General features: G+C 53.1%; 11 protein-coding genes; 3 read left to right on the top strand and 8 right to left on the bottom strand.

The window, feature by feature from the left end:
- Positions 1-426: 426 nt before the first annotated feature.
- RCC_02641 (uncharacterized protein) lies at positions 427-2,192 on the bottom strand (the record flags this gene model as incomplete). XM_023767932.1 has 2 exons in its annotated part: positions 427-729; positions 783-2,192. 2 exons carry the CDS (start codon positions 2,190-2,192, stop codon positions 427-429), a joined length of 1,713 nt encoding a protein of 570 aa, XP_023623700.1.
- An 871-nt stretch (positions 2,193-3,063) lies between these two features.
- RCC_02640 (uncharacterized protein) lies at positions 3,064-4,840 on the bottom strand (the record flags this gene model as incomplete). XM_023767931.1 has 6 exons in its annotated part: positions 3,064-3,199; positions 3,247-3,578; positions 3,680-3,735; positions 3,794-3,872; positions 3,931-4,450; positions 4,548-4,840. The coding sequence occupies 6 exons, from the start codon at positions 4,838-4,840 to the stop codon at positions 3,064-3,066; spliced, it is 1,416 nt and encodes a 471-aa protein (XP_023623699.1).
- A 769-nt stretch (positions 4,841-5,609) lies between these two features.
- RCC_02639 (uncharacterized protein) lies at positions 5,610-8,315 on the bottom strand (the record flags this gene model as incomplete). XM_023767930.1 has 2 exons in its annotated part: positions 5,610-7,638; positions 7,924-8,315. 2 exons carry the CDS (start codon positions 8,313-8,315, stop codon positions 5,610-5,612), a joined length of 2,421 nt encoding a protein of 806 aa, XP_023623698.1.
- An 826-nt stretch (positions 8,316-9,141) lies between these two features.
- On the bottom strand, positions 9,142-9,831 carry RCC_02638 (probable nuclear movement protein NudC; the record flags this gene model as incomplete). XM_023767929.1 has 3 exons in its annotated part: positions 9,142-9,196; positions 9,255-9,547; positions 9,598-9,831. 3 exons carry the CDS (start codon positions 9,829-9,831, stop codon positions 9,142-9,144), a joined length of 582 nt encoding a protein of 193 aa, XP_023623697.1.
- A 701-nt stretch (positions 9,832-10,532) lies between these two features.
- RCC_02637 (uncharacterized protein) lies at positions 10,533-10,987 on the top strand (the record flags this gene model as incomplete). XM_023767928.1 has 3 exons in its annotated part: positions 10,533-10,653; positions 10,706-10,813; positions 10,911-10,987. The coding sequence occupies 3 exons, from the start codon at positions 10,533-10,535 to the stop codon at positions 10,985-10,987; spliced, it is 306 nt and encodes a 101-aa protein (XP_023623696.1).
- A 71-nt stretch (positions 10,988-11,058) lies between these two features.
- Positions 11,059-11,871, bottom strand: RCC_02636 (uncharacterized protein; the record flags this gene model as incomplete). XM_023767927.1 has 3 exons in its annotated part: positions 11,059-11,179; positions 11,230-11,753; positions 11,809-11,871. The coding sequence occupies 3 exons, from the start codon at positions 11,869-11,871 to the stop codon at positions 11,059-11,061; spliced, it is 708 nt and encodes a 235-aa protein (XP_023623695.1).
- Positions 11,872-12,387: 516 nt separating this feature from the next.
- Positions 12,388-12,995, bottom strand: RCC_02635 (uncharacterized protein; the record flags this gene model as incomplete). XM_023767926.1 has 2 exons in its annotated part: positions 12,388-12,858; positions 12,993-12,995. 2 exons carry the CDS (start codon positions 12,993-12,995, stop codon positions 12,388-12,390), a joined length of 474 nt encoding a protein of 157 aa, XP_023623694.1.
- Positions 12,996-14,464: 1,469 nt separating this feature from the next.
- RCC_02634 (uncharacterized protein) lies at positions 14,465-15,802 on the top strand (the record flags this gene model as incomplete). Its single annotated transcript, XM_023767925.1, has 1 exon — positions 14,465-15,802. One exon carries the CDS (start codon positions 14,465-14,467, stop codon positions 15,800-15,802), a length of 1,338 nt encoding a protein of 445 aa, XP_023623693.1.
- A 494-nt stretch (positions 15,803-16,296) lies between these two features.
- On the bottom strand, positions 16,297-19,128 carry RCC_02633 (uncharacterized protein; the record flags this gene model as incomplete). Its single annotated transcript, XM_023767924.1, has 1 exon — positions 16,297-19,128. The coding sequence occupies one exon, from the start codon at positions 19,126-19,128 to the stop codon at positions 16,297-16,299; it is 2,832 nt and encodes a 943-aa protein (XP_023623692.1).
- A 1,076-nt stretch (positions 19,129-20,204) lies between these two features.
- On the top strand, positions 20,205-23,211 carry RCC_02632 (uncharacterized protein; the record flags this gene model as incomplete). XM_023767923.1 has 3 exons in its annotated part: positions 20,205-20,293; positions 20,368-22,853; positions 22,907-23,211. The coding sequence occupies 3 exons, from the start codon at positions 20,205-20,207 to the stop codon at positions 23,209-23,211; spliced, it is 2,880 nt and encodes a 959-aa protein (XP_023623691.1).
- Positions 23,212-23,561: 350 nt separating this feature from the next.
- On the bottom strand, positions 23,562-25,253 carry RCC_02631 (probable glutamate decarboxylase/sphingosine phosphate lyase; the record flags this gene model as incomplete). Its single annotated transcript, XM_023767922.1, has 1 exon — positions 23,562-25,253. One exon carries the CDS (start codon positions 25,251-25,253, stop codon positions 23,562-23,564), a length of 1,692 nt encoding a protein of 563 aa, XP_023623690.1.
- Positions 25,254-25,432: the final 179 nt, after the last annotated feature.

The raw sequence follows: 25,432 nt of genomic DNA, 5'->3' as shown, positions 1-25,432 counted from the left end.
ACTGGTGGGTCAGGGACGAAAAGATTGGGAATGAAAATAGTATGATTATGTCTTCTTCTTCATCTTGGTGCCGAACCCCATCGTGAGTGTTTCAGGGACATCACTTGCATTCAAATGACGATGACAAGGACAAGCCAGGTAGGTATACAGACAGTTTGTTTCCACWTTTATACATCGCTCCTGACGCTACCACAATCATACGCCACCAAATGGTAGACGATGCAGAAACATCCCAGGGTGACATCGCTGATCCATCCATGCTTATGCGAGAGACTTACACGCTTTTTGCCCCGCCCGYGCACGGGTAATTTCCCTGCTGAATGTAAAGGCAAAGAATAAGGCATCTTCCTAGTCCCAGCAGTAGTAGTACAGTCGCAGGAGAGGTTGTCCTGGGAAAGGCGAGAGAGAAAGGCGATCAAGCTGCCTCTACTGTGCGGGCGCACCACCACGAGCGCCTCTGCCTGGTGCGAAACCACCACGGCCACCTCGTGGGGCGCCCTCGCCCCGCTGGGAAGGGAAGCCTCCACGACCGCCACGTGGAGCGCCCTGACCGCCAGGACCTCCGCGGCCACGTCCACCACCGTACTGGCCTCCGCGCTGCACGTAAGGCGTGGAGCCGGGGCGCATTCGGCGCTCCTCAACGAAGAGGTTCTCACCGCCCAGCTCGAATGGACCAGCGGTAGCCTTCTGGTAGCCCTCGGCGGTCTTGAAGTCGACAAAGGCACAGTTCTGTAAGATACGTTAGTTTCAGCCGTCATGGAGCGTCTCGCGTTCTTGCGTACCTTCTGACGTGCTATGTCAAGATAGAGCACCTCGCCGAACTTCTCCAGAATGGACCTCAGTTCACCAGCGTCGACGTTGTCCGCAACATTCTTGATGTATCCGCGGTGTTGTGGGACATCCTGCTGTGCTGCGTTGTTGTTGGTCTGCTTCGACTGCTGTCTCGTGTGGCCAACAGCAGTCCATTCGTCCTGGGAGTCGGAGCCTGCAGTCTCCTGCTGGCGCTGAGCGGCAGGTGCAGAGGGAGCGGCGGTCGATGGCGTGGCAGGTGCTGGGGTTGCAGCCTTTGCGGCGGCAACAGCGGCACGGGCCGGCGCAGCAGCACCAGTGGAGGAAGGTGCCTGAGTGGGCGCAGCTGGCATCGCGACACGAGCTTGTGTGCTCGCGAGCTGTGCCCACGTCTTTGGTGCCGAGGGAACAGCTGGCTTCGGTGCTGGAGCAGATTGCGGGGCGGCTTGCTTGGGTGGAGAGGCGACAGGTGTTGGCTCCGGGTCCTTTGGTGTCTCCTGCTCAGCCTCTGGTTCAACTGGCGTCTGCTCTGGCTCAGCCTCGACGGCTGGATCAGCTGGCGCCGCAGCCAGTGGGGTGTCCTCGACAGCATCGGCGGTCTCGGTCTTGACCTCGTGCACGCCATTGGTGGTTGGTGCAGAGTTCTCTTGCTCAGTCGGCTTGATGACCTTCTCCTCCAACTCCTGGTCTACCTTGTTCGCTCCTTGCTCAATCGCGACAGGGTCGGCAGAGCTTGTCAGCGTCTGTGTCTCGGCCTCAACAGGTGCCGTCTGCGTCTCGGTGCTGCTCTCTGTGCCGGATACCTGCTGAACGTCTTCGGTGGCTGGCGCGGCGGCCTCGGCCTCGGCCTCCTCTTCCTCCTCGACCAGATAGCGGAAGATGTCGTTGAGCACAAAGTAGCCATTGGTTTGGGTAGCCAGCACAAAAGTCTGGGTGAACTTCTTGTGCGGCTGCGACTTGTTGGAGATCTCGCCAATGACTTGAATGACGATGTTTGAGTCCGATGCCTGCGAGTCAACGTTGGTAACGCGCACCTTGCAGTCCTGGAAGTCGAGCTCGCGAATCTTCTCGTTGATTGCGCGCTGACCGACGCAGACGGCGACCTTGTCAGTCTCCTGGCCGGAGACAAATTGCGAGCGCTTGTTGTAGAATAGGTAAAGCTTTTCGGGACTCCGGCTCAAGGTGGTGTAGTATTGCTCGACAAAGTACCAGCCGACCTCATCCTTGGAGATGTCAGGCTGAGCGGGCGCAGAGGTGTTGTTGGAGCTGGTGGACGCGGTGGCAGCGGGCGGCTGCGCAGCTGCGGCAGGATTGTTGGCGGCGTAGCTGTACGCATTCTGATCCATTCCGCCGTAGCCCTGGTGCGGGGCGTAGCTGCCGTTGGGCATGTGTTCGGTAGCCATGTTTGTGAAGACGGAGATGAGTGCGGAAATGTCAAAGGGCGATGGCGCGGATTTGGCTGGCGGAGCGCGGCGTGCACAGTGCGACGCGGTTGAGTGGAGATGAGGTGGAGGGCTGTTCGATGGGATCGCGTGTGTTCGAGTGAAAAAAGGCCGTACAATTGGAATGTGTAGGTCGGGTCGGTGGTGTCGCCTGGTTGATGGGCTAGCTCTAGTGTCGAATAGAACAGAACTACAAAAAAAAGTGGGACGAGAGAAGTGGTGTGAAGATGCCAAATCACGCTTGATCCTGCGAATTGAGAGCCGCCGATGGGTAGTGAGCCGATTGGAGATGAAGTGTACGCGACTAACAGTGAAGTTGATGTTGGTGGATAAGTTTTCTCATGGCCGCGGCTTTCACATTCAGTAGTCGAGCAATGTCTTTGGACAACAGAACGACTCATGCAGCTGCTGCCAAGCTCGATTGCCGAACAGCGTGCACGTGAAGACAATCACTCATCCTTTGCTCGCGTGGCAATTATCGAACGGAACACGACTTGGTCAACAATACATGCATAGGTAGATTATCTACGGCGGATATGACCTTTTTAAACGCAGTCTTTCTGCGTCGTTCTGCATCAAGGGATTGCCAACACGACTCCTCCTCTGCATTGCTTCTCCGATGTGTGAAGACCTTGTATGCGGATTGTCTTCGGTGTTGCCTGTCTGTATCATGCTTCTACCGGCTCTTTCTCTCGATGGATTGGTCTCAAGCTGTAGCCCAATACAGTCTAATGTCGCACGGCTCCTGATTGCTTTGTGTTCTCGGTAAATGCCGGAATCAGGCGAATCGCGCCGTCGTCGCCAAGAAGCTCGATCGTTGCTGGATAGCTGTTCATACTTCAGTATGTCCCGTTTCAGTTGACAGCTCTGGTTTGTTCAAGGATTGCTCTGCTTTCGTCTTTAATCGGCCAATATCCGCTCGTCTCTTTTCCTTCTGATAAGGATAGTCCACATTGTTGATATGCAAACTACGCCTCGTTAGCCCCAGATCCACATTCGCGTTGGCAGAACATACCTAAACTCCTCGAACGAAATTCCCCTCATCTTCTCCTTCCCGCCTTTCATCTTCTCCATAATGGCTGGCTCAAACGCAATCGAGCTCCATGCTCTCATCAGATTTCTCCAGTAGCAGGAAGTTGCAGCTGGGGATGTGTATCGCTCACGAAACATCTTTCTTGCACGTGTTGCAATCTCCTGCGCCTCGTCGGTGTGATTGTTGTAGTATTCGACCTTTGCTTTCAGATTCGAGAAGTCTCTTTCCACGTGTATACAATTGGCGCCTTCGGCAGAATCGATCTCGGTGTCCAAGAGGTGATAATAGTGGGCGATCCATTCCACGTCATGTACCTAGGAGCAGAGAAAGACAAGGTTAACGATGTCTTCGACATATTGCCACTTCCCAGTTGCATATAACAAGCCGGCTTTGGATCTCTTTTATCTTGACTTACCAAAACCACACCATCGCAATTCAGGAGATGTGTCAATCTTGCACTCCATGCTCTGCCTGTTTAATGTCAATCAACTTGCAAGGCATGAGTGCCGATGTGCCATCCTGTACTTACCCTCTGTATTGACTGCAAACCGATACTTGCAAAAATCTTCCATGGACATGACAGACTTCCGATCATTCCAATCCATACTCTGGATATGGAGTCAGCCATCAAATTGAAAGACAGTGAGTATCGAGGGAGATACATACTACAACATCTGCCCAAGGCTGGCCATTAGTGACTTCAAGCAAAGGTCTCCTGATATCTCGGTTTGTCCACTCGACCCCTCGCCAAACAACCTGAGGAATTTTTTGCTCAATCGGGGAATCATGCTTTCGGGCCTTTGCCTGCTGCGCTGGATATCCCTCTGCTTCTGGTGGAGCTGCATAGAAATGAAAATCCGGTATAACAAAGAGACTGTCGTGTGCAGTTTTCCCGTACGATCTCGTAAAAGCCCACAATGCACTGAGTTTGTCCTTCGGAAGTATAGCAATGTCGTCAACAACAACGGAGAATTCCATGTCTGGGAACGGTTCGTTTGCCCACTCTGCGGCGGTCATGGCTCGCTGTATTTGCTGGAGGACAGCATTGATGCGGTGTCGGAAGTCATCGCGATAGAGGCCTCTTGTCCTAATAACTCGGACCTGTTGATCGTGAATGAGAACTCGCAAGCCACCATGGTTACCGCCAAACAGTTCGATGTCGCTCTCGCTTACGCCGCGATCCTTCCTGCACACAAACGTCAGTTTGAAGCCTCGAAAAAGCATAGTGGCTGTGAGAAAGAAGCGGCCGCCACTCTGGTGGCGCATTTCTAGTGCACACTCACCAATATTCTGTAGCCCTTTCCACTTCCCGAAACAGTTCTGGAAAAGCTGAGTTGCACTGCTCGGTATTAAGGCCGTGGCTGTTACCGTCTCGTTCCCATTCATACGACCACTTTGAGACAGTCGACGCTGGAGGTCCAGTCGGAGAGTTTTGGCATTCAGCCTGGAGTGATAGGTCGTCAACTTCAGACTTGAACAAAGGTCTTCGCCATGCAGACTCTGAGCGCCCAAATTGTTGTACGAGAACGCAGACCAGCAGCGCACCGCTCAGAATCTTCCACACCATCGGGTGCATCGTGGAGACCGCTGACCTGGCCAGCTATGCGCTGCTTCGACTGAATATGTAGCAGAGAAAGCAGTCAAGGTAAAGGCTCGCGAGAGAGAGGTGAAGTCAGAAACAAGTATGTCGGTTCCAGGCTAGGATTCGATAACTTCGCTGATCCATGGCATCGGGCGGGATAGCAAACAAAGATGCAGGAGCGCCTGATGGGGGGAAAGTACTTGGACAGGCTGGCGACGACAACCAAGATTTCATGCTTTCTTGTCTGATAGCGCGCCGCGCGCACGCGGCGATGGCACAGACGTAGTGCGACGTCGTAATCGTGCTTGTGATTCGTTGGAGACGGCACGTTGCGGATATGGCCAGGCMAGATAGAGTTGGATGTAGATCTCCCAGGAGGCTCGATGTTTAAAGGAGCTGAGCTGGGATTGCTGTTGGCCATACAAACTAGCAGGATTGTCCCTGCCGTGGCGATGGCCCCAGTGTCCCATCACACGGTCACTGCCGCACCATTTCAAATGGTTCATGGGTGTGACGCAACAGCTGTGGGACCAAGACATTCAAACAGTCTTTGACGGAAGCCGTTGCGGGCAAGGCTTGATCAGCACAAGCAYGAAACTTATCTTGTACCTTAAATTTCGGGTGATCCCTTCAAAATCTCCCGATTGGCAAGCTTATGCGTACGTTGCTATGTCATACCACGTAAATCTTCACTACATTTCTTCATATTTGACTATGGAGCAGTGATGGTGGGGTGTACCTCCGAGCATCTCGAGATTCATGTTCAATGCCTACCCCAGCCTAGCAGCGGAGCATCAGCAAGCCAGCGCATGAGCAGCCCTTGTTCTCTTGACACTGGCGGAGGCACGGCTGTGGTGACGACCATCTCAGCCGGCGAAGAAAGACCAACAAACTCCAAGACATCCGGCCAAGTCTTCGCAGCAAGGTAAAAGACAGCGCCTACGACGCCGCAGCCTCCCACAACCTGCACCACCCAAAGGCCTCTGTGTCTGAACGCCTGTGCAAAAGCCAGCATACCTAGAGGATCACGAGGATCGATGACTCCAATCTCACCACCCAGGTGCCCACGCGCTGGTCGATACTCACCTTTGGTAGTCATAAGTGCGTGATCAAAGTCGCCCTCGTTGAGTGCCCAGTCTGCTACCGGAAGTTGATAGATCTTTTGATATCTTCGGGACTGGTTCTGCAGACTGTTTTGAAGGTCTCTCGCCCATTTGGCGAGCCGCACTTGACGGTATGGCTCCGTGGGCTGTGCTTGCTCGTTGTATCTCGCCAATGCAGACGTTCCCATGGCTGCCGCTTCAAGACGCGTCAAATGGTCTGGCCCAGCAGGAGAGCCCGGTCTACTAATGCTGGATGCTGGACGCGGTAGTGTTGTCTTGAAAGTGTTTTCTGGGAAGCTGACATCGCTAGCAATATCGGTGGCGTGATACTCAGGCTGCGGAGATAATAGACGCGCTGGCCTCTGCTGCTCGAGAGCAAGTCCCAGGTATTCGGTTCGCCAGGCCAGGACTTTCCAGGAGCTTTCATACCGCATGCGTGCTATTGACTCGGGCTCCAACAGATTCTCGACAAACTGGCCTAGTTCGCTAGAGACCAGAGGCGCCAGGTACTGTGAAGACATCAGTATGCTCGCATCGATCGTGTCGCTGTCATCGCCAGGTAGGGATGAGATTGCTAGAGGTTCCCGAGGTGTGGAGCTGCCAGTCAATCCCGGGTACAGGTACTGCGTGCCTTGAACAAGCCCCATCAACGTGGTTATCTGCTCTTTGCRAAGCTGGAGCGCGTCTGGTGGAACAGTATCGGCTTTTCCGATGACGGGCACGAGGTTGGCATACTTCGAAGCGCGCCTCAGGAAGTCTTGGTGCGCGAGTGACAGTCCTGAAAGGGGTGTTTTCGACAGGATCGGATCACAAAGATAAATGATGGCGGTCACATGGCAGCCACCGTCCCCGCTCAACATGCTGACAATCTCATTATCAGTCATGCTCTCCATGTGCGCACTCCGATGCAGACATGCATGGAAATGATCAAGCACTGCTTTGACAGCTACATCGTCGTCGAGACTTGGGGCTTCGATAAAGGTSAGATTGCGGTCCAACGTGCCTTCGCTTATGCTGAATTTTCTGGGAGATGTTCGCCTTAGATCAGATTGCGCCCCCTGCGATCTCCAGCTCGGCAGCATTCTCGTCGAAGCCAGATACTCTGWAAATTGACGTGATGGCACTTCGTCGGACTCTGTATTGGCATCCGTGTTGTCCGTGCCGCCAGAAGTAGACAACAGATCGGAGCTATCCGTATCGAAGGATGCGTGTGTTGCGATGTGGTCAACATGAACGACATGCTCACTGGACCGTAAAATGTTATTGATCAGAGAGGTACACCCAACACCTCTTCGTTGGCCTACTACCAGGAATCTTGCTCGGCCTATATGCTTTCCCTGTTCCGTGAAGGCACGGCGCGCTGGCATCGTCAGGCTAGGCATGACCAGCTGCGGCATGTGTGCTAGGCTATCGTCGCTACTGGAAGATTGAACAGCTTGGCTGCTATTATCTTCGGCGTTACTCTCCATGTCGCTAAGCTGGAATGACCTTGGAGATCCAGATCGTGGTGTGCTAGGCGCGGCTGATACTCGTTGCGGGCTCATTCTCATTGGCGTCATGTTGATCGGAGATGCTGTCGAGTTTCGACGTAGGYGTGGATTTCGAAAAGGCGAATCCGGAAGTATTGGTAGTGCTGATGCAGCATGTGCAGGCGCACGTTCGCTAGAAATGATCCGCTCGCCAGCTGACCTGAGTAGAATTTAGCGGATAGACACTTGAAGAAGCTGACGAGTGCAAAGATGACGGAAAGTGATGCTGCATAGCCTTTCGCCTCATCTATTCGAGATAGACATGCAACGAGCGTCGGTCCGCTACACCTCGTCTCCACGACTGTACGCGCAAATGATGKCCTATGTCTCATGCGGGAAGAAAGGCTGCGCCAAAGTCTTTCCTACTGCGACAGGAGAGCGCATGACGCCCGCCGTTGCATGTTCGCACTGGAAAGCATTCGTAGAATAGAGCTTGTGAACTCACCGTATTGACGGATGCACTGGATTCCTTGCCCTACGTTTGCCGTTCGCCGGTGATGTCGCATGGGCCACCTCGATGTTGGCTTCGGAAGATCGATCGGTACTGATGCTAGTCGTTCTCGACGCATTTTCTTCGGGCCCGGGCTGCAGCGCGTTCATTGCCTCCTCTAAGTTCTGTACCAATGCCCTGTCGTCGTGAAGCGTATCCTGCGCAGCCGCCTGTGGGACCATCGAGCTCCGCGAAGGCTTCCGTCCTCTCCGCACGCTTCCATCCATCTCACGCTCAGTTTTGAAGAAGAAGGCCTTCGGTGCGCCGGGAACAACCACGGGTGATGGATCTGGCACGAATCCCTTTGCTACTGCTGATCTAGACTCGGTGGTTTCGCTTGGATTCATTGCTGTCGGTCTCGTTCGGGTTGCTTGAGTATATTAATGCCTCTGCCGCAAGCTTAGTTGCCGGTGTGATTCGACTGCAATGCAGAGGTTCCGTRGTGCGCCGRGTGTAGTATCACGTCACGTACATGTACGTTTCCCATCCGATGTTCACGACGGATGCTGATCTGCTTTTGATGTTTCGCGCCGCGATTTGGCACCGTGACTGTACTTGAAGTACTGTAGTGTTATCGTAATCGCGGGGATGCACCCCGGTCGTGTCGCGTCGATCGTTTCGTCTGTTTGGAGCTGCGACGCAAATCACTGGACCATTGAGTGGATGTTGAGGGGAGCGGATAGCCAGGTCTTCGTCTAGATAAAGGGTGCGGTCTTTCGAAATTGGCGTTCCGCAAGAGACGAGATGCCAATATGGTTGGAGCATGTAAAGAGCACGTGCGGGTCATAGCCGCCGTGTCTTGGAACCCAAAGTTCTCCACACCTCGGACAAAGATGGCAAAAGGTACCTGACTAGCTTTGTAAGGTAGCGTCTGTTGTCCCATTGAGGGGCTTGCCAGAAATGTTGTTTGCACAAGACGCATGGCAATGTCATGGAATGCAAAGATGAGATATGAAGTACCGAGCGAACTGTTGTGTCTTTTTGTGACCTTATGATTTGCCCGTGAGATGCCAGTATGAGTGCAGTAGAGATCGCATCCCGGGATACATGTCCCAAGACCTCAGAAGAGCTTCAACGCAAGCTTCTTAGAAGGCTCTTCATCAGCATGTCCCTATGGCTACATATCTGAAGGCCTCGCCGGATCTGGCTTTACTCGATGTCTCAGTTCATCTTCTAGCTCATTTTCGCATTTGAGAAGTCCATCTCGGGGTGCTGTTCCTGGAACTTCCTGTTTATTTATCAGCATAACATATCCACATTCCAGCTGACGCCGACTTTGTTCTCACTTCAGCATGTCCAACTTCTTCTGCTCATCGCTAGAAGGCTGTCCCATCTCCTTTTGCCGCTGATCGTACATCATCTTCTCCACCATTGACCGCGTCTCGCCGTCTAGATCACTGAGCTTGCTGTTCTCGGGCGTGATCTTGCTTGTATCGATCTTGGGCGCGCCAGTCACTACGTGTGCCCACCACTCCATCTTGTTCACCTTTTCCAGGTGTATGCTGAGCTCTTTGCCAGAAGAGGTGGATTCTAATGTCCATGCTGACTCGTCAAGATCGATGGAGTGTGGAAGCGGTCCCTGGCCTGCCATCAGCACTTGTATCGCTATCGCGCGAGCGATGTGTGTACCTCGATGATCGGCTCTTGTCCCTTGATACCAGCTTTCAGGCTCATCTTTGTGATCTTCACGTCAAAGTCCTTGCCCTTGAGGTTGGATGGCACAACGGCGGTAATGTCAACGTCGGCAATTGTCTGTACCCATTTATATGGCAGTTTACTCTGCTCTTCCTCTTCCCGTGCTTTTGCCTCTTTGTCCTGTGCCGCACGCTCTTCTGGCGTCGGGGATGCTGGTCGGTCTGACATTTCGAGTGGTTTCTGCACAGCAGTTCGAGGAAGTCGACGATGATGTTCAAAAATCCAAAACGACCTAGACAAGAATTTCACCTAGCAAGAATTGAAGAGGCCGCACAAGGGAAGAGTTACACAACCGTTTGACAGTTTACATTTCGGGCATGTGCCACAATGAAAGACAGCAAATCATCACAAGCAAACGTGTGGAGCTTTTCAATTTCCTTCCCATTTCAAATGGTTTTGACCTTACAAGTGTTGAAAAGTAGGTTACGACGCATTTACTTTCTCAAAGCGTAAACGGTTCATTGGGCTCTTTCGCAGTGTCATCTTCAATGCGATGGCTTTCCTGCTTGTGGTGCTTCGCGAGCTGGCTGTGCTGTACTCAATAATCAGCATGCTTCGCATATCTCTCGGGTAGAAGGCGCTCGAACTGTGCCGTCACTGCATTTACCCCACCTCACGAGCTGTCACTGTCACTGAACTTGGAAGGAGCTGTGGAGGGTCCGAGGGTCCGGAAGGGCGGGGCATATCGTCAGTTTGAGCAGCTGCCGGAAACACCATATATAGTGTTTGACCTCGACAAACCTCCTCTTGACCAAATCAACAGACCAGCTTCATATCATATCTTTGTAAGCACTGTCAGTTATCTATGATATTGCTCGAAATCTCACCTCAGTCGGTCTTGCAGAATCAAACAAATTTCATCAGTTCCAATGGCCCCAGCAACTGTTACCGTCGTCTACCCAAAGGGAGCGAAGTTCAATATGGACTACTACAAGTCGACACACATGCCTCTTGTCCAGAAGAAGTGGGCTCCAATGGGTCTCACTTCCTGTAAGACGGTGTTCAATCCTCGACACAGAACAATGGCTGACTTCCACAACAGGGAAGGTCATCAAGTTCAGCGATGATGCTGAATACTGTGTGCAAGCCACTTTGGAGTTCAAGGACATCCAAGCGTTCCAGGCTGCGGCGTCCGGCGAGGAGGCAAAGGGTACGTTACATGATCCCTTTCCAATGGAGGCGAGCTCAGCAAGAGCCTGCGAATTGAGCCTACACAACCTCGGTACGGGCTAACATACTATTTACAGAGGTGCTCGGTGATGTGCCAAACTTCTCCGATAAAGAGCCAGTGATCCTCGCTGGCGAGGTTCAATTCACGTCCTAGATAGTGACGATAGCTCGGTCTAGAGTGAATATGAAGACCACTCGACTTGGCGAATAAGGTCATATTCGAACCTAAAGCTTTGACGAACTTTTAGGACCCCCTACCTGGGTCGAGACGAAACTGTCTTCAACCTCTTTCCAAATGGTCGTTTCCTTGGTAATGTCGTTTTCCAAAAGTCCCGAGAGCTTCGTGCTGTTCTCCTTTATAAGTAAACGTCTGCGTGAACCGCGGGCTGCACTTACACGATGTCGGTATGCTCAGGTGCTCTGCTATGCCTCCGTAGGCCATCTGTATCCCGGTACCTTACAAACAGCAACAATTCCTTCGGATTCTTCTTCCGTTCAAAAGCCGCATAGGTGAGCACAAAAGGTTCCTCATCTCTCACGAATCGTATAAAGTCYTCGAGAGCGTGCAGCACGGCAGCCTTGTCCTTGCAAATGAATCGTGTTTGACTAATCAGCGTACCACCACCGAACGGCATCGCATGATCCTTACGGGCTATGAAGCCAGCAGCGAAATAGTAAGCTAGAAGCTCCTCGTTTTTGGAATACAGTCCCTCCTGCTTGACGGTCTCATGAAATGATTGGAAAAATTCTTTGTCGTTGACTTGATCCGCCAGTCCGGCTTTGGAGGTGTATATCTCGAGTCCGCCGATCACTAACTGACCAGAGATGGGTGGAAAGGGAGTATAATAGGACCAAGTGGTACACTTCGCTTTTGGCTGCTGGTAGTAATTCCGTGCGCCATTCGCGAGGAGATCCAGTACCTAAATCGTGTGCGAATGTCAGTGGGAGAATAAATAGGCCTTGTTCCAAGCGTACCCGCTTTTGCTTGTCTTCCGAAGCTGGGAAGAGCGAACATAGCAGAGCAATTCCGTCATCCATTGCGAAATGCTGAAAAACATGCAAGTGTTCTTGGAAGGACAGGAAAGTGTTCATGATACTACCTAATAGTACTTTAGTTACTCATCTCGAGCTTGCCGAGGACCCCGCTTTCGCTCTTCATCTGCTCACCTGCAGCACTTGTCGTCCCAAACGGGCCAACCCCCTTCGCATGAAAAGGAGGTGGTGGTACATCTCGACAAGTAAAAGAACAAGATCATCGATTCGATGCCTTGGCCTGCAGGACCTTCGTACCCGTGTAGAGGTCGAATGTAGTATGTCATAGCATATGCTTTTCCGTGACTAGGAAACATAGGGCAATAAACACCAAGTGAGGCAAGCCAACAGTCAAACGCCACATTCCCAGCCATCTTCCTTGCCTCAACCATTACGCCGTGCGCCCAATCCATGATCCACTGCTGTAATGCGTGGATGAAATGTGAGTCAAACGCTACCTTGAAACTCCGGCCTGCTGTCCACCCGTCCGGTCGTGCTGTCCAACTTTGGGATACATGCTGCTCAATTCGCCTCCACGGCCAGGCTACGCTTCTCTGTGAGCGCCTTCTTGGGCCGAAAGACGGCGTCCTGGCCGACCATTCTCCTCGACAACGCGCGGTCGACTTTTGCACCCAGTGCGATCTTGCTGACTTCCTCGATCTTGTTGCTACTCATAACGAACCGCTGTCTATCGACGCGCTCGTCGTTCATGCGGTCAAGGACAGTGGCGAAGGAGCGAAGGTCGGCTGTCTTGGGATCGTTGGCTGGGAGAGACAGGGAGCTGTTGTTCATGGCGGTGGGATTCGACGTGCCGTAGATGTTGCCTGCGCCCTTCTCCATGATCGTGGGTGCAGCTAGGAAGGCCTGCTCGCTGTAGCGCGAGTTGTACTGGTGAGTGGACGAGCGATTGGGGCTGGTATCGACCGTGGCAGCTAACGACGGTTGTAGCGACGGCGCCCCCGAGTAGGTGCTGAAGCGAGCGTCGTTACGAGTCTGCGTGCGCTGTGTGAGTCTCGGCCAGAGGGACGTCATCTAGTGCAGGAAGTGGTGGTTGATGACAGCAGATGGTGATTGACAAAAGGGACAGCGCTGATCGGCACGCGAGCAGCGAGTCGGGATTGACTTACCATGGCGAATTGAGGCCGCAGTTTCGAGGCAGAAAGAAAGCGCTTAGTCCGTTTTCGTTGCACGGCGCCGAGGAGGGAAATGGGAGTGAACCTTGAGCTTCCACGTGAGTTAGGGCGGCGGCCACGTGTGAGTGTGGCGTGAGCTGTTTGTTGATGGCGACGTTTGCAGCTCGGCGAGGTGTTTGTTCGGTGATTGCTGTTGCCTCGATAATAGCCTGGTCTTTTCGGACGATGGGAAGTCGTTGTTATCCCTTGGCTGCCCTTTCCCAGTGTTTCCTCCCGTAAAGTAAGACAAAGACTGAAACTCGCGTCCCACCGTGCCGATTTGTGGCTTGCAAACTAGGTATGCAGAATGGAGCTAAGCAACGGGGACCCACATCAACGTGCGGCTTACGATGAGTGCGGTGTGCGATAGGAAATCGTTCTGGAGGGATGATCAAACACGAGTGGAATGAGCCGAACTTGAACTCTGGGGAGCTGAGTCTGCACAACGAGACTGGTCACGACGGGAATGAAACAACAGGGTGCTTCCGGTGGGACAGGGATAAATTCAGGGTCGGCTCTTAACCATGCCCGGGCGTCTTCTCATGATGATGCTGCCGCCCTGGTGTTGCCCTCCACGACCTTGTTCAACATTCCCTGCAACGCTCGCCATGTGTCGCGGGCAGGGATCTCGTGCTGTGGCCACATGGGCATAAGGTAAGCATGGACTGGGGTTGGCGTCTCTCGTGATTCCCATCATCCCGACTCTCTCAAGGTGTCATTCCAGATGCAATGATGAGCGGCCTGAAGCAAGACTGGCCTCATGCTCACCGCTGGGTGCAGTCGCTTTGAGGTTTGAAATGTATATCGTCCAGCGTACAGACATGATGGATTGCACGTTGGAGGTTCGCGTGGAGAACGCACGGATAAAGAATACCTTAGCTGCACCGTCTACCTGGTTCGGCGACAAGCCTCGTCGATCACTCCAGCTGCCTTGCCTTTCCTGATATCGCCTCACGCATTCCTCCTGGTACAGTAGCAACCCCCCTTGGCTGAACACTATAGGGTTGTTGAGTTGTAATCCATACCACCATTCTCTTGTAGGCAAATGTACATTCCCGCTTTGTTGGGTGGTTCTTCATTGCAGTCGGACGAACCATGCCGTACATGTACTCACCTTGGCAATTTTCGAAAGCCAAAACAAAGCACTTGCTTTACGAACACAACCCAAGGGATCCATTGAGCGGTGTCGGTATGCAGCTTCGGAGCGACGAAACTACAATTAGCCGATGATTACCATATCTCTTCTGCCTGCGGTGCTTCTTTCAGGTGTACTGGAAGCATCGAGGCCATTGCTGACTACCCCAACCCTAACCCTAGAAACGAGCAAGTCGAGCCGAAATCCGAATTCGCGTCACCTCGAGACGGACCATTGACAGCTCGTGTTTGTGGAGCAACAACACCACCTGTTCTGTGCCGAAACAAACGCAATGCCAGAAGCCATTGCAACCACGAAGAGGCGGTTCTACCAAGCACTCGACGCCCTCAATAAGCCACAGTCATCATCAAAGCAGTCTGTCGTGGACACTCCTTCAACAGCGATCAGCAGCAACGCCAACAAGCGTTCGTCTGCTGTTGCTGCGGCATTCGACGAGGCCCGGGATCGCGCACGAAAACGACTACGACAGAGTACATCCTCCACCTCACTCTCGGCTCCTGATCAGCGTGGCTCGGTCATATCGCTGCCACGTCCCACCCAATCGAAAGACACTCGGCCACTCTCCAACTTCGCCCCCTGGTCGCAGGAGAGCTTCCTTGCTCGACTCAAGACCTTCAGTAGCGTGAGCCGATGGCATCCCAAGCCGGATGCGATCAATGAAGTGGAATGGGCCAAACGAGGATGGGTCTGCGTTGACCTAAACACCGTGGCCTGCAAAGGTGGATGTGGGCGCAGAGTGGTTGTCAGCCTTGATACGACCAAAAGGGTGCATGTGGAACAGGATGACGATGAAGGTTACGATGACGAAAGTGAAGCTGCTGCGCTCGAGGAGGCACTGTCAGAACGATATCGCTCAGAGATTGTGGATGGTCATGCTCCAGCGTGCATGTGGCACAAGGCAGGGTGCAAAGATGATATTTATCGATTGCAAGTTGTACGGCCAGCAGTGTGGCAACCGGAACTTCGAAAGCGCTGTAGTTCCCTGCGAGAAATCAGCAGCTCGATACAGCACCTGAAGACGAAACCCTCGGACCCGTCGACCGAGAAGCTTCWGAAGGGCCTCCCTCGAGACATACTCGATCCTGACCAAAGCATAGACTCGAAAGCTTTCGACATTGCTATGCATGGATGGCGAGGCTCTATCGACGCCGGCACTCAACTTCTGCATTGTGATGCGTGCTTCCAACGTATTGGACTCTGGATGTACCAGCCAGATTACAAGTCTGGACACAGCAGTGTTGAGACTGACGATGAAGATTCGGGAACCATCGATCTTATGGAGATGCATCGCGATCACTGCCCCTGGCGAAGCTCGGAAAGTCAGCAGGCTACAGGTAGTCTCAGTGGCATGAACGCCTCTCAGATCCTGCATCGGGTGGTATCTACGAGTGTCCGTGATCACCGCAGGTGGTCTGATGAGCCCAACTCTGTTGTTTCGGACACGATACAGGACGAGACGGTTGAAGAGACAACCCCGGACTCTMCAACCAAGTTGTCGCGGGAAGAAATCGCTCGACAGGACAAGGAACGCGAATCGAGGCTGCACAAGCTCAAAAGCCTGTTTAGCATCAAGCGCCGGCCAGCGAGCAAGCCGGCCCCAACGACATGAATACGGAAGTGATGATGATTTGATAATAGACTGAAGCGTTCAAGCGGTGAGCATGCATATAATGGAGAAGAGCACGAGAAGGCGCATGTTGACTAGATTTATCAATATGAATGAAATGTTGAGAGAACWAGCAAATGTCCCTAGTGAACTTTCACAACCCTCCTACAAAGAGCACGTACAGGCCGCTACTTGGTAGTGGCGTTTCGCATTGACATCATAGGAACGGCAGAATCGATGTAAAGATACAATTATAGTGGGAGTACAATCTGGCGTAGAAAGCCGTCAACTCAACCTGCCGAAGCTAGGAGTCAAGACAGCTATCATCCGGAGACTCAAACCTCTAACATATCGCAAGATCAAAGACAGCACGCTCGCCATTTCCAACAGACTAATCCTGAACAGATCCCGCAATCCATCAACTCCTCGCCAAGGATACCACGCTTCATAATTTTTCAAGTCTCACAAGGGGGCGTTTTCATCATCTTTCCATACTCCTAATCATCACTTTCCACCTCGCTCAAACCCTCCCAGGGCAACTCGTCGCTCTCGACCCCACTGAATTCATCTTCATCGGCCAGGTCAGCAGGCGCTTTCCTCCCAACTTCAATGCTCTCGTCAATCTCCTGGCTCTCATTCATCTCTTGCTGCTTTTGACCCTCAAGGACATCATAGAGTGCGTAGACTTGGTCACTGCGTTTCTCGATGAGAGCGATCAGTCGACCAAGCTCCGCTTTGACGGCCAGTCTTCTGTGCCTAGACAATGCCGGATCGTGCTGGTTGTAAGCCTGATTTTGGACTTCCTTCTGCATCTTCAGATGCGTGATCTCATCTTCCAGGTTCTTGATTACCGTGGCGAGAGCCTCAGCTGGCGGCTGAGAGGGCCGGATGGTAGCGTTTGTCACATCTTCGAGCTCACGGTCTGAGACGGGAATGGGCTTTGGGATCTCGAATTTTGTGCTGGAGGATGAGCAGACAGTGCAACCTGCAGCGTTGTGCGTTATGCAGACTTTTCCAAGATCCATTCCTTGAGCTCCCTCTATTGTGATGTCCGGGATGATGAAGGCCGATGTCATACCCTCTGTGCTGCTCCGTCGTCGTCGGCGACTGGTGTTGCTCAGCATGGAAGCGTCTTCTATCTCCGTGAACTCTGGCGGCTGGGGTGGAAAGGTGGCATCAGAAGAATGYGGTGACTGTACGCGCACCGTCTTTGCGGTTTTGATAATCTCTTCAATGGTCTTTCCTCCAATGCTGAAGCGACCAGTGCCTTCGTCTGCACCGGCGGTAACGTCTTTCATGGATGATTTGCGGGGCAGCGATTTACGTATCGCCGAACGGCCAGTGTGGTCAAGCTCGATAGCCTGGGTCTGACCTCGCTGGGAGCGTTTCGACCGCCGCTCCTCTTCCAGCTTCTTACGCAGATTAGCAGCGAGGTCGAAGTCCAGCTCGCTTAGCACTGTGATGTCTTGTTCTATCTGGGCTTCTTCGGCAGCACGCTCTTTGCCACGTTTCCAACGAGTTTGAGTGGTCTCCTCTCCACTCGCTGTCATGTCGACATCGCTGGTGATGGTATCTGCAGGGGCCGAAAAGACTCTTCTTGAGACCCTGGAGGTAGTGTGATCAGTATCGTTGGTGCTGCGGCGACGTTGCGATCTCGACCTAGATCTAGCATTCCCAGAACGTTGCGATGGCTTTCCAGTTGGTCGTATGTCACGGGAGCGCGCTTCCTCCCTGAGCCTTTGAATTTCACCTTCGATCCTGGCGGCCATATCTCGCGCCGAAACGCCTTCGTCAGTCTTGCGACGCGTTGTTCGCGATTCGGTGGAGACAGTACGTCCCTCTTTCCGGCTGCGAATGCTGGTCTCACCAGTCGTTAGATTTTCAGTGAAGTGCCACGGCCCACCCGCGATGTCGTCCGCCTCCTCGCCGTCTGTCTTCTTTGAACCTTTGACTTTGCTGGTTGAAGTCTTTTTGTGCAGACTTCCTCTCTCGTTCGAATGCATGTTCTTCATCCGTTCGAGCTGTTCGAGGACGCTCGCATGGTTCTCCCTCAATTCTTTAACGTCCTGCCGTAAGTCTTCATTTTCAGTCACGAGCTGTGCTTGAGTCTCACGGAAAACTTCATTCTCCTCAACCAGCTCCTCGTGCTTTAAATAGGCCTGRCCAATCTGAGTGATCAAAGAGTCGCGCTCCTTGGTAATCCGGTTGACGGCAGCCTCTGACGCGCTGATCTTGCGTTCGTATCGGCTGATGTGGTTCTGCAGGGCTTGTACTGAAGCCTGAAGCTTCGACTGTCCCGGCCCAATAGTGTCATCGTCGGAGCCAACTCCACTGTCCGGTCGAGTCGTGCCGACATTGACTTGACTTCGCAGGTTGATGTTCTCAGCCTCAAACTGTTCTGCACGCTTCTGAGCCTCACCATTCTCCATTTCGAGCTGAGTGAGCCTACCCTTCAACATCTGCAGAGAAGCATAAATGGCCTTTTCGTCGTTCGGGACAGCAACGCCGTCCACGGGTATGTGGGAAAGAGAATGCGGGTTGTAAGATGCGGATGTGAAACGCGAGCGCGACGTGCGCTTGGCCACAGGAGTGCCATCTTTGCGCGCACCCAGGACCAGCTCATTGATGTTGGAGAGGTCGGGTAGCATGAACGATTGGTTCGTCTGGCTGGTGTTGTATGTAGCAGAGATAGCTGTCGCGGTTTGATTGCTGAACTCTAGACCTCCGTAGGACGTGAAGCGCGTAGGCAGGGACGCGGCATGCGCAGATACTTGTCGCGAGCCTGTGAAGCGAGAACCTCGCACGTTAAAGGCGTTCATGGTCACAGTCTGCTGCGGCGATGCTGTTTCTTGCTGGAGTCTGACCCCGTCGGACGCAGCGCGTGCCTTTGCGCCATTTTTGCTTCTCTTATGAACCTCATTCGCTTTGACAGACTCGGTAGCTCGACGAACGGCGGCATCCTTGCGCAGAGAGCCATCGGACTTGCGCTGGCTGGTCCGTGGGCGTGACGGCGGGGTGTCAACAACATCGTACATGCTATTGTCATTGCCAAAGCTGAGCGGAGCATTCGACGATCGGTCGTCTGCAAAGTCGTCCCGCACGCCTCGGTTGATGCCGCGTCCCATCTCAATTGATGATGAATATTCCTGCTCTTGGTCACTGTTATGCATGGATGGCTCGGCGTATCCGTTGAACTGGTCGTAGTTGGCCGGGCCTCGCTGCGGCGTCGAGTGTAGGAAGCTCATCCCGGTTGTGAAAGCGTTGTTTTCGTCCGGCGAGCTTGGACGGCTGCTGTTGATGGTGAGGTCGTGGTTGYTCGAGGGTGGCATTGCAACGCGAAACGCGTCGTCTAGACTGCCGGCGTGTTTCTGCTTGCTGATATTCTACTGTGGTTCTTTAATCCATAAGAACTGGCTCGAGTTGATATGTCCTCTGGTATCGGCAGCAGCAACAGTCGCGTAACGTTAGAATAGATTGGGTTTCGGCGATGTCAACAAAACATTGGCGATGTCAACAGTCGCACACGGCTTGGCCCGAGACCGATCGACATCAGCTTTCTCCTCAGCTCTCTCCCCACTGCCCGGCTTTCTCCCTTTGACAGATATCCATATGCAGTGGGATGCCTACCCGGCTTCGAGAATGACAGGGTTATCGTTGTCCATTCCGCAAAGCCAGCATACACTATCGGCACAATACACATCAGGCGGATCTATCGCCTATCTTCCGGCTCCGTGTCATTCGCTGTTATTGTTGCGACAACTTCATCGACGTTCATTCAATCATGTTCTTCTGGGTCCTATTGAGAGCACTTGAACTCCTGGAGTTGTTCGATCGTTGTCTCTCCGTCCATCCGGCAACTCTCTCATCTCTAAAACTCCATCCTTACCTCCTTCAGCCAGTCCTACTGCTGATACGCTGGAGACCTGCGGCTGCTGGGGGAGCCCTTGCACGGGTGAGATTCGATTTTGCCGGCGACGACCACTTCACGCGTCTTCACGTCGCTCGCAACTCTTCTCCGCTGGTGTTGCCTCATATGCCACCCTGCTTCAGCGTGCAGCGACGTGAGGGCATCGTCTTAACAGCTATCAACGTCGATTTCAGACTTTCCCCCAACGGCCTCATCGCTGTCTACCCCTCTTTTCAGTCCGCAAAAGACGGAGTGGCACAACATGCTTGGTCACTTTGCTGCTCTCCCGTATGTGCTATTGCTTCCTTGGCGTCGATTTCTGTCTCTTCTACACCCTTCCTCAAGAAGAGCTTGGCCTGTAAGTTGGGAGATTTCACATTCGTTCACGTTGTAGTCTGTCCACGGCGTTATGACCTCTGTCTATAAAAAGCTTCTCAATCCTACCGGGAACTTCTCTATGCTTCCCTCACGTCTTCTGTCGTCTTCCTTTCGTGGCCAATGAGCCTGTCCCTACACCTTGGCCATCAGTCTTGTTTGTCCGTTCGCACCTTCTTAGCCCTCGACCACCACTCTCGCAGAAGTCCCCGGTTAGTAGAGCGCCCTCCATTCACACCAAATGCACTGCCACTTTGTCCACGCTGACGTCAATCTCCGTCGCCAGCACTTCCTGTTCCACCACCAACTTCACTTCTGCTTCGGTCACTTTCCAAACACATCCCTCTTCATTGCGCTTTGTGTCGCTCGCCTCATTTCATCCAACGCATCCAACGCGTGACGAAATGGCCGTCGTCAAGCGCGAACCGAATCGCCACACCGCCAAAACGACCGCATCCATCGAGCCAACCCAGCAACGGCCGACACGTCAGTCGCGCCGCGACAGTAGTGTCGCTACCATTGTGGAGGGCYCAATGGTGACTACCCCATCGCTAGAAATCGCCGTAAACATTCCTGACAATTTTGCTCAGCCATATCGCGCCTCAAGCGTGCTCAGTCAGGCTGCTGCGAACGCACCTCCCACACCTGCAGATACCAGCCACGCCTCAAATGGCACCACCACCCCAGCAGACGGCGACGTGGAGATGTTGGAAGATCCCGAGCCAGCTTCCGATGCGATGGAGAAGCTGGGACAGAGAAGCCGCAGCCTCATCCAGATCATTCAGAAGCTGTCGGCTTTCAACATCGATACTACCTTGCCATCACTTCCTAAGATCATCCTAATTGGTGATCAATCTGCTGGCAAGTCTTCTGTCATCGAGGCACTTTGCGACATCAAAATGCCGCGCAGTGAAGGTACTTGCACCAGGTGCCCTTTCCATTTGACGACTACAAGCTCCATTACTGGCTCTTCTGGCTGGGCTTGTAAAATCTCGATCTTGACGAAATTCGCCTTTGTACCCTCTGTGCAAGCTGCTCGTGATGGTGAGCAGTATGACCAGTGGCAAAAGCAGAAGGACAGCTCTACAGCGCAGTTTGCAGTGATCTACCAGAAGGAGCACCTCGACCAAGCGCTCCGTCGCGCTCAGCTAGCTGTTCTCAACCCAGGGCAGGACTACAGCAACTTCATGAACACTTCAGTCGATTCCAGACACAGGACCAAGAATCAGGTGGATTTCTCCCCAAACATCGTTTGCTTGGAAATCGCTAGTCCGAATCTACCGGAGCTTTCCTTCTATGACCTTCCAGGCGCTATCAACTCCATGGGCGATGAGAATGACCAGTACTTGGTCAAGTTCGTGGAGACTCTCTTGAAGAGCTACATCAGAGATGAAAATGCCACAGTGCTGCTGGCATGCGCCGCCAACCAGGACATCGAAACTTCGACCGCTGTGCGCTACCTGAATGAGTGCAGAATTGCTCATGGCAAAGCCCGTGGAGATCGTGCTATAGGCGTGCTCACCAAGCCTGATCTCGTAGACGACAACCCAGAAAAGATTGCTGGAATCAACAAAATCATGCGTGGAAGCGAATTTCGCATGAATCACGGATGGTATGTCACGAAACAGCTTTCACAAAAACAACTCACCCAGGGCATCACACACGAGCAAGCCCGCAGAGCTGAGAGCGAATTTTTCGCTGCTGGTCCGTGGGCCGAAGAAGATTTGGCTGCATACCAGGGCCGGTTTGGCACGTCAAACCTGCAAGCAGCGCTCTCACAAATCCTGACTACCCATATCCTGCACGAGCTTCCTGGAATCGTAGCTCGGGTTAAAGACAGAATCTCTGAGGTTGATCAGGATCTGGCCATGTTCCCTGCTCAGGATGCGGCTCCCACTTTTGCCATCATCCAAGCAATCGATGCACTCAAGTCTTCCATCCTGTCAGAGCTCAATGCCGACGGAGTGTCCGATTTTCGCAAGACATGCCGTCAAGTTAACATGGATATGCCGAAGAGACTGACTGAATGTCGGCCGACTGTTGAGCTGTCGACGCCGGGCTACGTGAAGCAGAGCATCCCTGTGGATTCTTCAGATGAGGAGTCTCCTACCAAGAAGATCAAGGCCAAGCCCAATAACCGCACCAGCGTCGCGCCCGGTCGAACTCCAACTCCATTGTCGACACCAGGCTCTAGCACCAACGATCGTCGCCGGAAGGTGCCCGGTAGCAACACCACAGCTGTCAGACCTGCTTCTACCCGGTTTCAGTTCAAGCTAGATGAAGTTAAGCGCAGCTTCGACTCTGCCCCAGGTGCAGATCTGCCTGGCGGAATTTCCAACATCGTTATTGGGAAGCTCAATCTCGAAACCCTCGGTGGGTGGAAGGTGGTCCTTAACAAAGTCGTGAAGACTGTTAAAGACGCCTTTGAGCGCATGCTCACAGACAGCCTTAACAAGGCTCTTGCGGCCCGTCATGCTACATTGCTCTTCAAGCAGGCCTCCAAAATCGTTCACGCTCTGTTCAACGAAATCTTCACGGAGGAGATGGCAACCATCACCCGTATCCTCGCTAGAGAGACGTACAGAACCATCTCTCAAGCCGCGGAGCCACTGGAGCACAAGAAGATACAACACCAGGCTGAACTGCAGGCTCGTCGCTTGAAGCTTCGCGTGCAGGAGCACTTCGAGGACCTTGAGGGACAAGGCTTCAAGGTCACCGAGGCGGATATTGAGAAGAGATCGAAGGATGCTGCTTGGGCTTTGGAGAATCTCGGTAAGCAGCGAATCTAGGTGTTCGAAGGCTGAGTGATTACTGACATTGAACAGGCCCCGACGTCTACCATCGCGAAGTAGAGCAGCTCGCTACACYACTGGCATACTATGACGTTGCCTCCATGCAGCTATGCGACACTATTRTCCGTGAGCTCGAGTACGGTCTGTTCCACGAATACGAGGTGCGCTTGCACAGCAGACTCCTTGACGAGCTGCGTGCTGGAGATGCGGCGTACTGCGCCGAGCTTCTGGCAGAGGATCCCGCCCGTGAGAGGGAGCGCGTTGCTCTGCTCGTGGAGCAGGACAAGTTGCAGCAGGCTTTGAAGGAGCTGAACAGTCTTCCGGACGCTCATGCTTAAGCGTGGACGCATGCTGGACAAGAAGAGAAGAGGAGAGTATTACCGTAGTCATGCACCGAGAAGCATCTGGAGGGCTTCACAGCCAACCGGATCTCGTGGACAGGAGTTCTCGTTGAGGTGCACAAAGAGCAGGAAGCAAAGCAATTGACACGCATGTCTGTTCCTTAGAGCAAACCGCGAATAGCTAGCTACCTACGATAAGGTACAATGATTCATTCCAGAGCTATTTCTCAATTCTCTTCGTTGTGTGATCGTAATCTGAGCATAAGGTACGGGCGTAATGAAAAGCAGGGCGTGATATGGCCAAAGTGCAGTCAGTCAACGTTCATCATTTCGTAAAACAAACATCGCTACGCAGTCTTGTACAGGGTATCCAAAAACCCAACCGCCAGATCTCTTACAATGCTCTTGTCAGGTATGCTGCCTGCAACACCATACAGCGCCGCAGAGCTGCCCTTTCCATCCTTCGCCTGACCCTTGCAAGCCTCGACCACATCCTCCAAATCCTTGAGCAAGGCGTCCACTGCACTCACGATGGGCAGTGTTACGGCGATGTGGATAGCTGGAGGATCCTGCAACGCATTCAGATGCCAGCCTTTCGCAGACATCGCATCAGCGATATCGTAGATGTCCACTGCTAGTTCAGGTGTTTTTGAATTCGCAGCTGCCCGGAACGCGACCACAGAAACCATGGGCTTTCCAACAACTGTGATACTGTTTCGAAGTTTGTCTGATGTTCGAATTGCCTCTTCGATCTGCTTCGCGGTGCTGACGATTTTCAGACAGGTGTCTAGATAACCATCTTCGCCCATGCGCATGAGACTTGCCCAGCAACCTGCGATCAATGCACCAGGTCTGGAGCCGGCCATGTTGGGAGATCCATATACACCACCAGGCCAAGTTTCTGAAATGTAGTATTGATATCTCCGCAGCTCGGGGGTGCGATACAGGACGACGCTGTTGCCTTTTGGAGCGAAACCGTATTTGTGGGTATCCACGCTGATTGAGGTAACTCCAGGAACTCGGAAGTCAAAGTCGGGTGATGGAAAACCGGCCTTTGAGAGGAATGCGATAACGTAGGAACCGAGACAGCAATCGACATGCAGCGGCAGTCTATACTTGATTGCAAGGCGTGAAAGAGCGGGAATGTCGTCCACGATGCCGTGAGGGAAGTTGGGAGCACTGCCGACGATAAGAATCGTGTTGGAGTTGATGAGACGTTTGACGTGGGGAATGTGAACGCGATAGCTGGGTTCAGGACAGGCCACAAGATGCATCTTGATCTTGAAGTATTCTCCTGCTTTGCGGAAAGCGGTATGAGCGGTGTTTGGTAGAATCATCTCAGGCTCAGTCACGCCGCGTTCTGTGTATGCCTTTTGACGTGCGGAGAGAACAGCCATGAGAATGGACTCTGATCCACCAGAGGTCGTAACTCCAGCGCCTGTCTCGGGAGCATTGAACAGGCTCAATGTCATTGCCACGATCTCGCTCTCCATCTTGCGCACCCCAGGAAAGACATCAGGATGGATGGGGTTGCTCACGCCGAAGCGCTTGAAGGCCTCGCTCTGTAGGTCGCCAAGGTCACTGCCACCGTGGTAGACGGCACCGCTGACTCTCCCATCCTCCCAACGTACGTGTTCCATATCACCCAGCTTCTCCAGCTCGGCGCGAACTTGATCGGGTGTCCATCCCTTCACGGGAAGTGCAGTGAAAGCCGTGTGTCCTGGGCCTGAGGGCACGAGTTTGGATTCGAGTTCGGTGATTGCCTTGGTCACGTCGGCTCTCACTTTGCTCTGAACCGGAGGCAGCTGGAGGAACAAAGCATATGAACGACGATAGACGTCGGCGGAGAATTGTGTAATGGATCCCCAGAGTCCGTATCCTTGCAGCTGCACAAAGGTCTTTCGTACCAGACGGAGGACAAACAGGGCGAGAAGAAGGTTTCGCAGCAGATCGAGGCCGTGGGTGAGGATGAGTTCGCGGAGGGTGGAGTGGCGAAGGTTGTACTGCCTTCGCAGCATCGACGACGAAGATGAAGGCATATTAGATACCGGGTGGGAGACTGGCTGATTTCAGCTTCGGGAGGTCATGGCTATATCATCATCACGGGAGCAAGGTGAGCAGAAACAAGGCAATAAAGTATCGCGGTGTTGCGCGGTTAATAAGCACGTTGCTCACATGAAAGGCGTGGCGGTACGGAATCCGCGGATGCCGAATGCGC

This window comes from Ramularia collo-cygni (genome assembly GCF_900074925.1).
Source record: "Ramularia collo-cygni strain URUG2 genome assembly, contig: RCC_scaffold03, whole genome shotgun sequence".
Classification (NCBI taxonomy): domain Eukaryota; kingdom Fungi; phylum Ascomycota; class Dothideomycetes; order Mycosphaerellales; family Mycosphaerellaceae; genus Ramularia; species Ramularia collo-cygni.
Note: the sequence above shows the minus strand (reverse complement) of the source record. Positions and strands in the feature narration are given on the sequence as shown.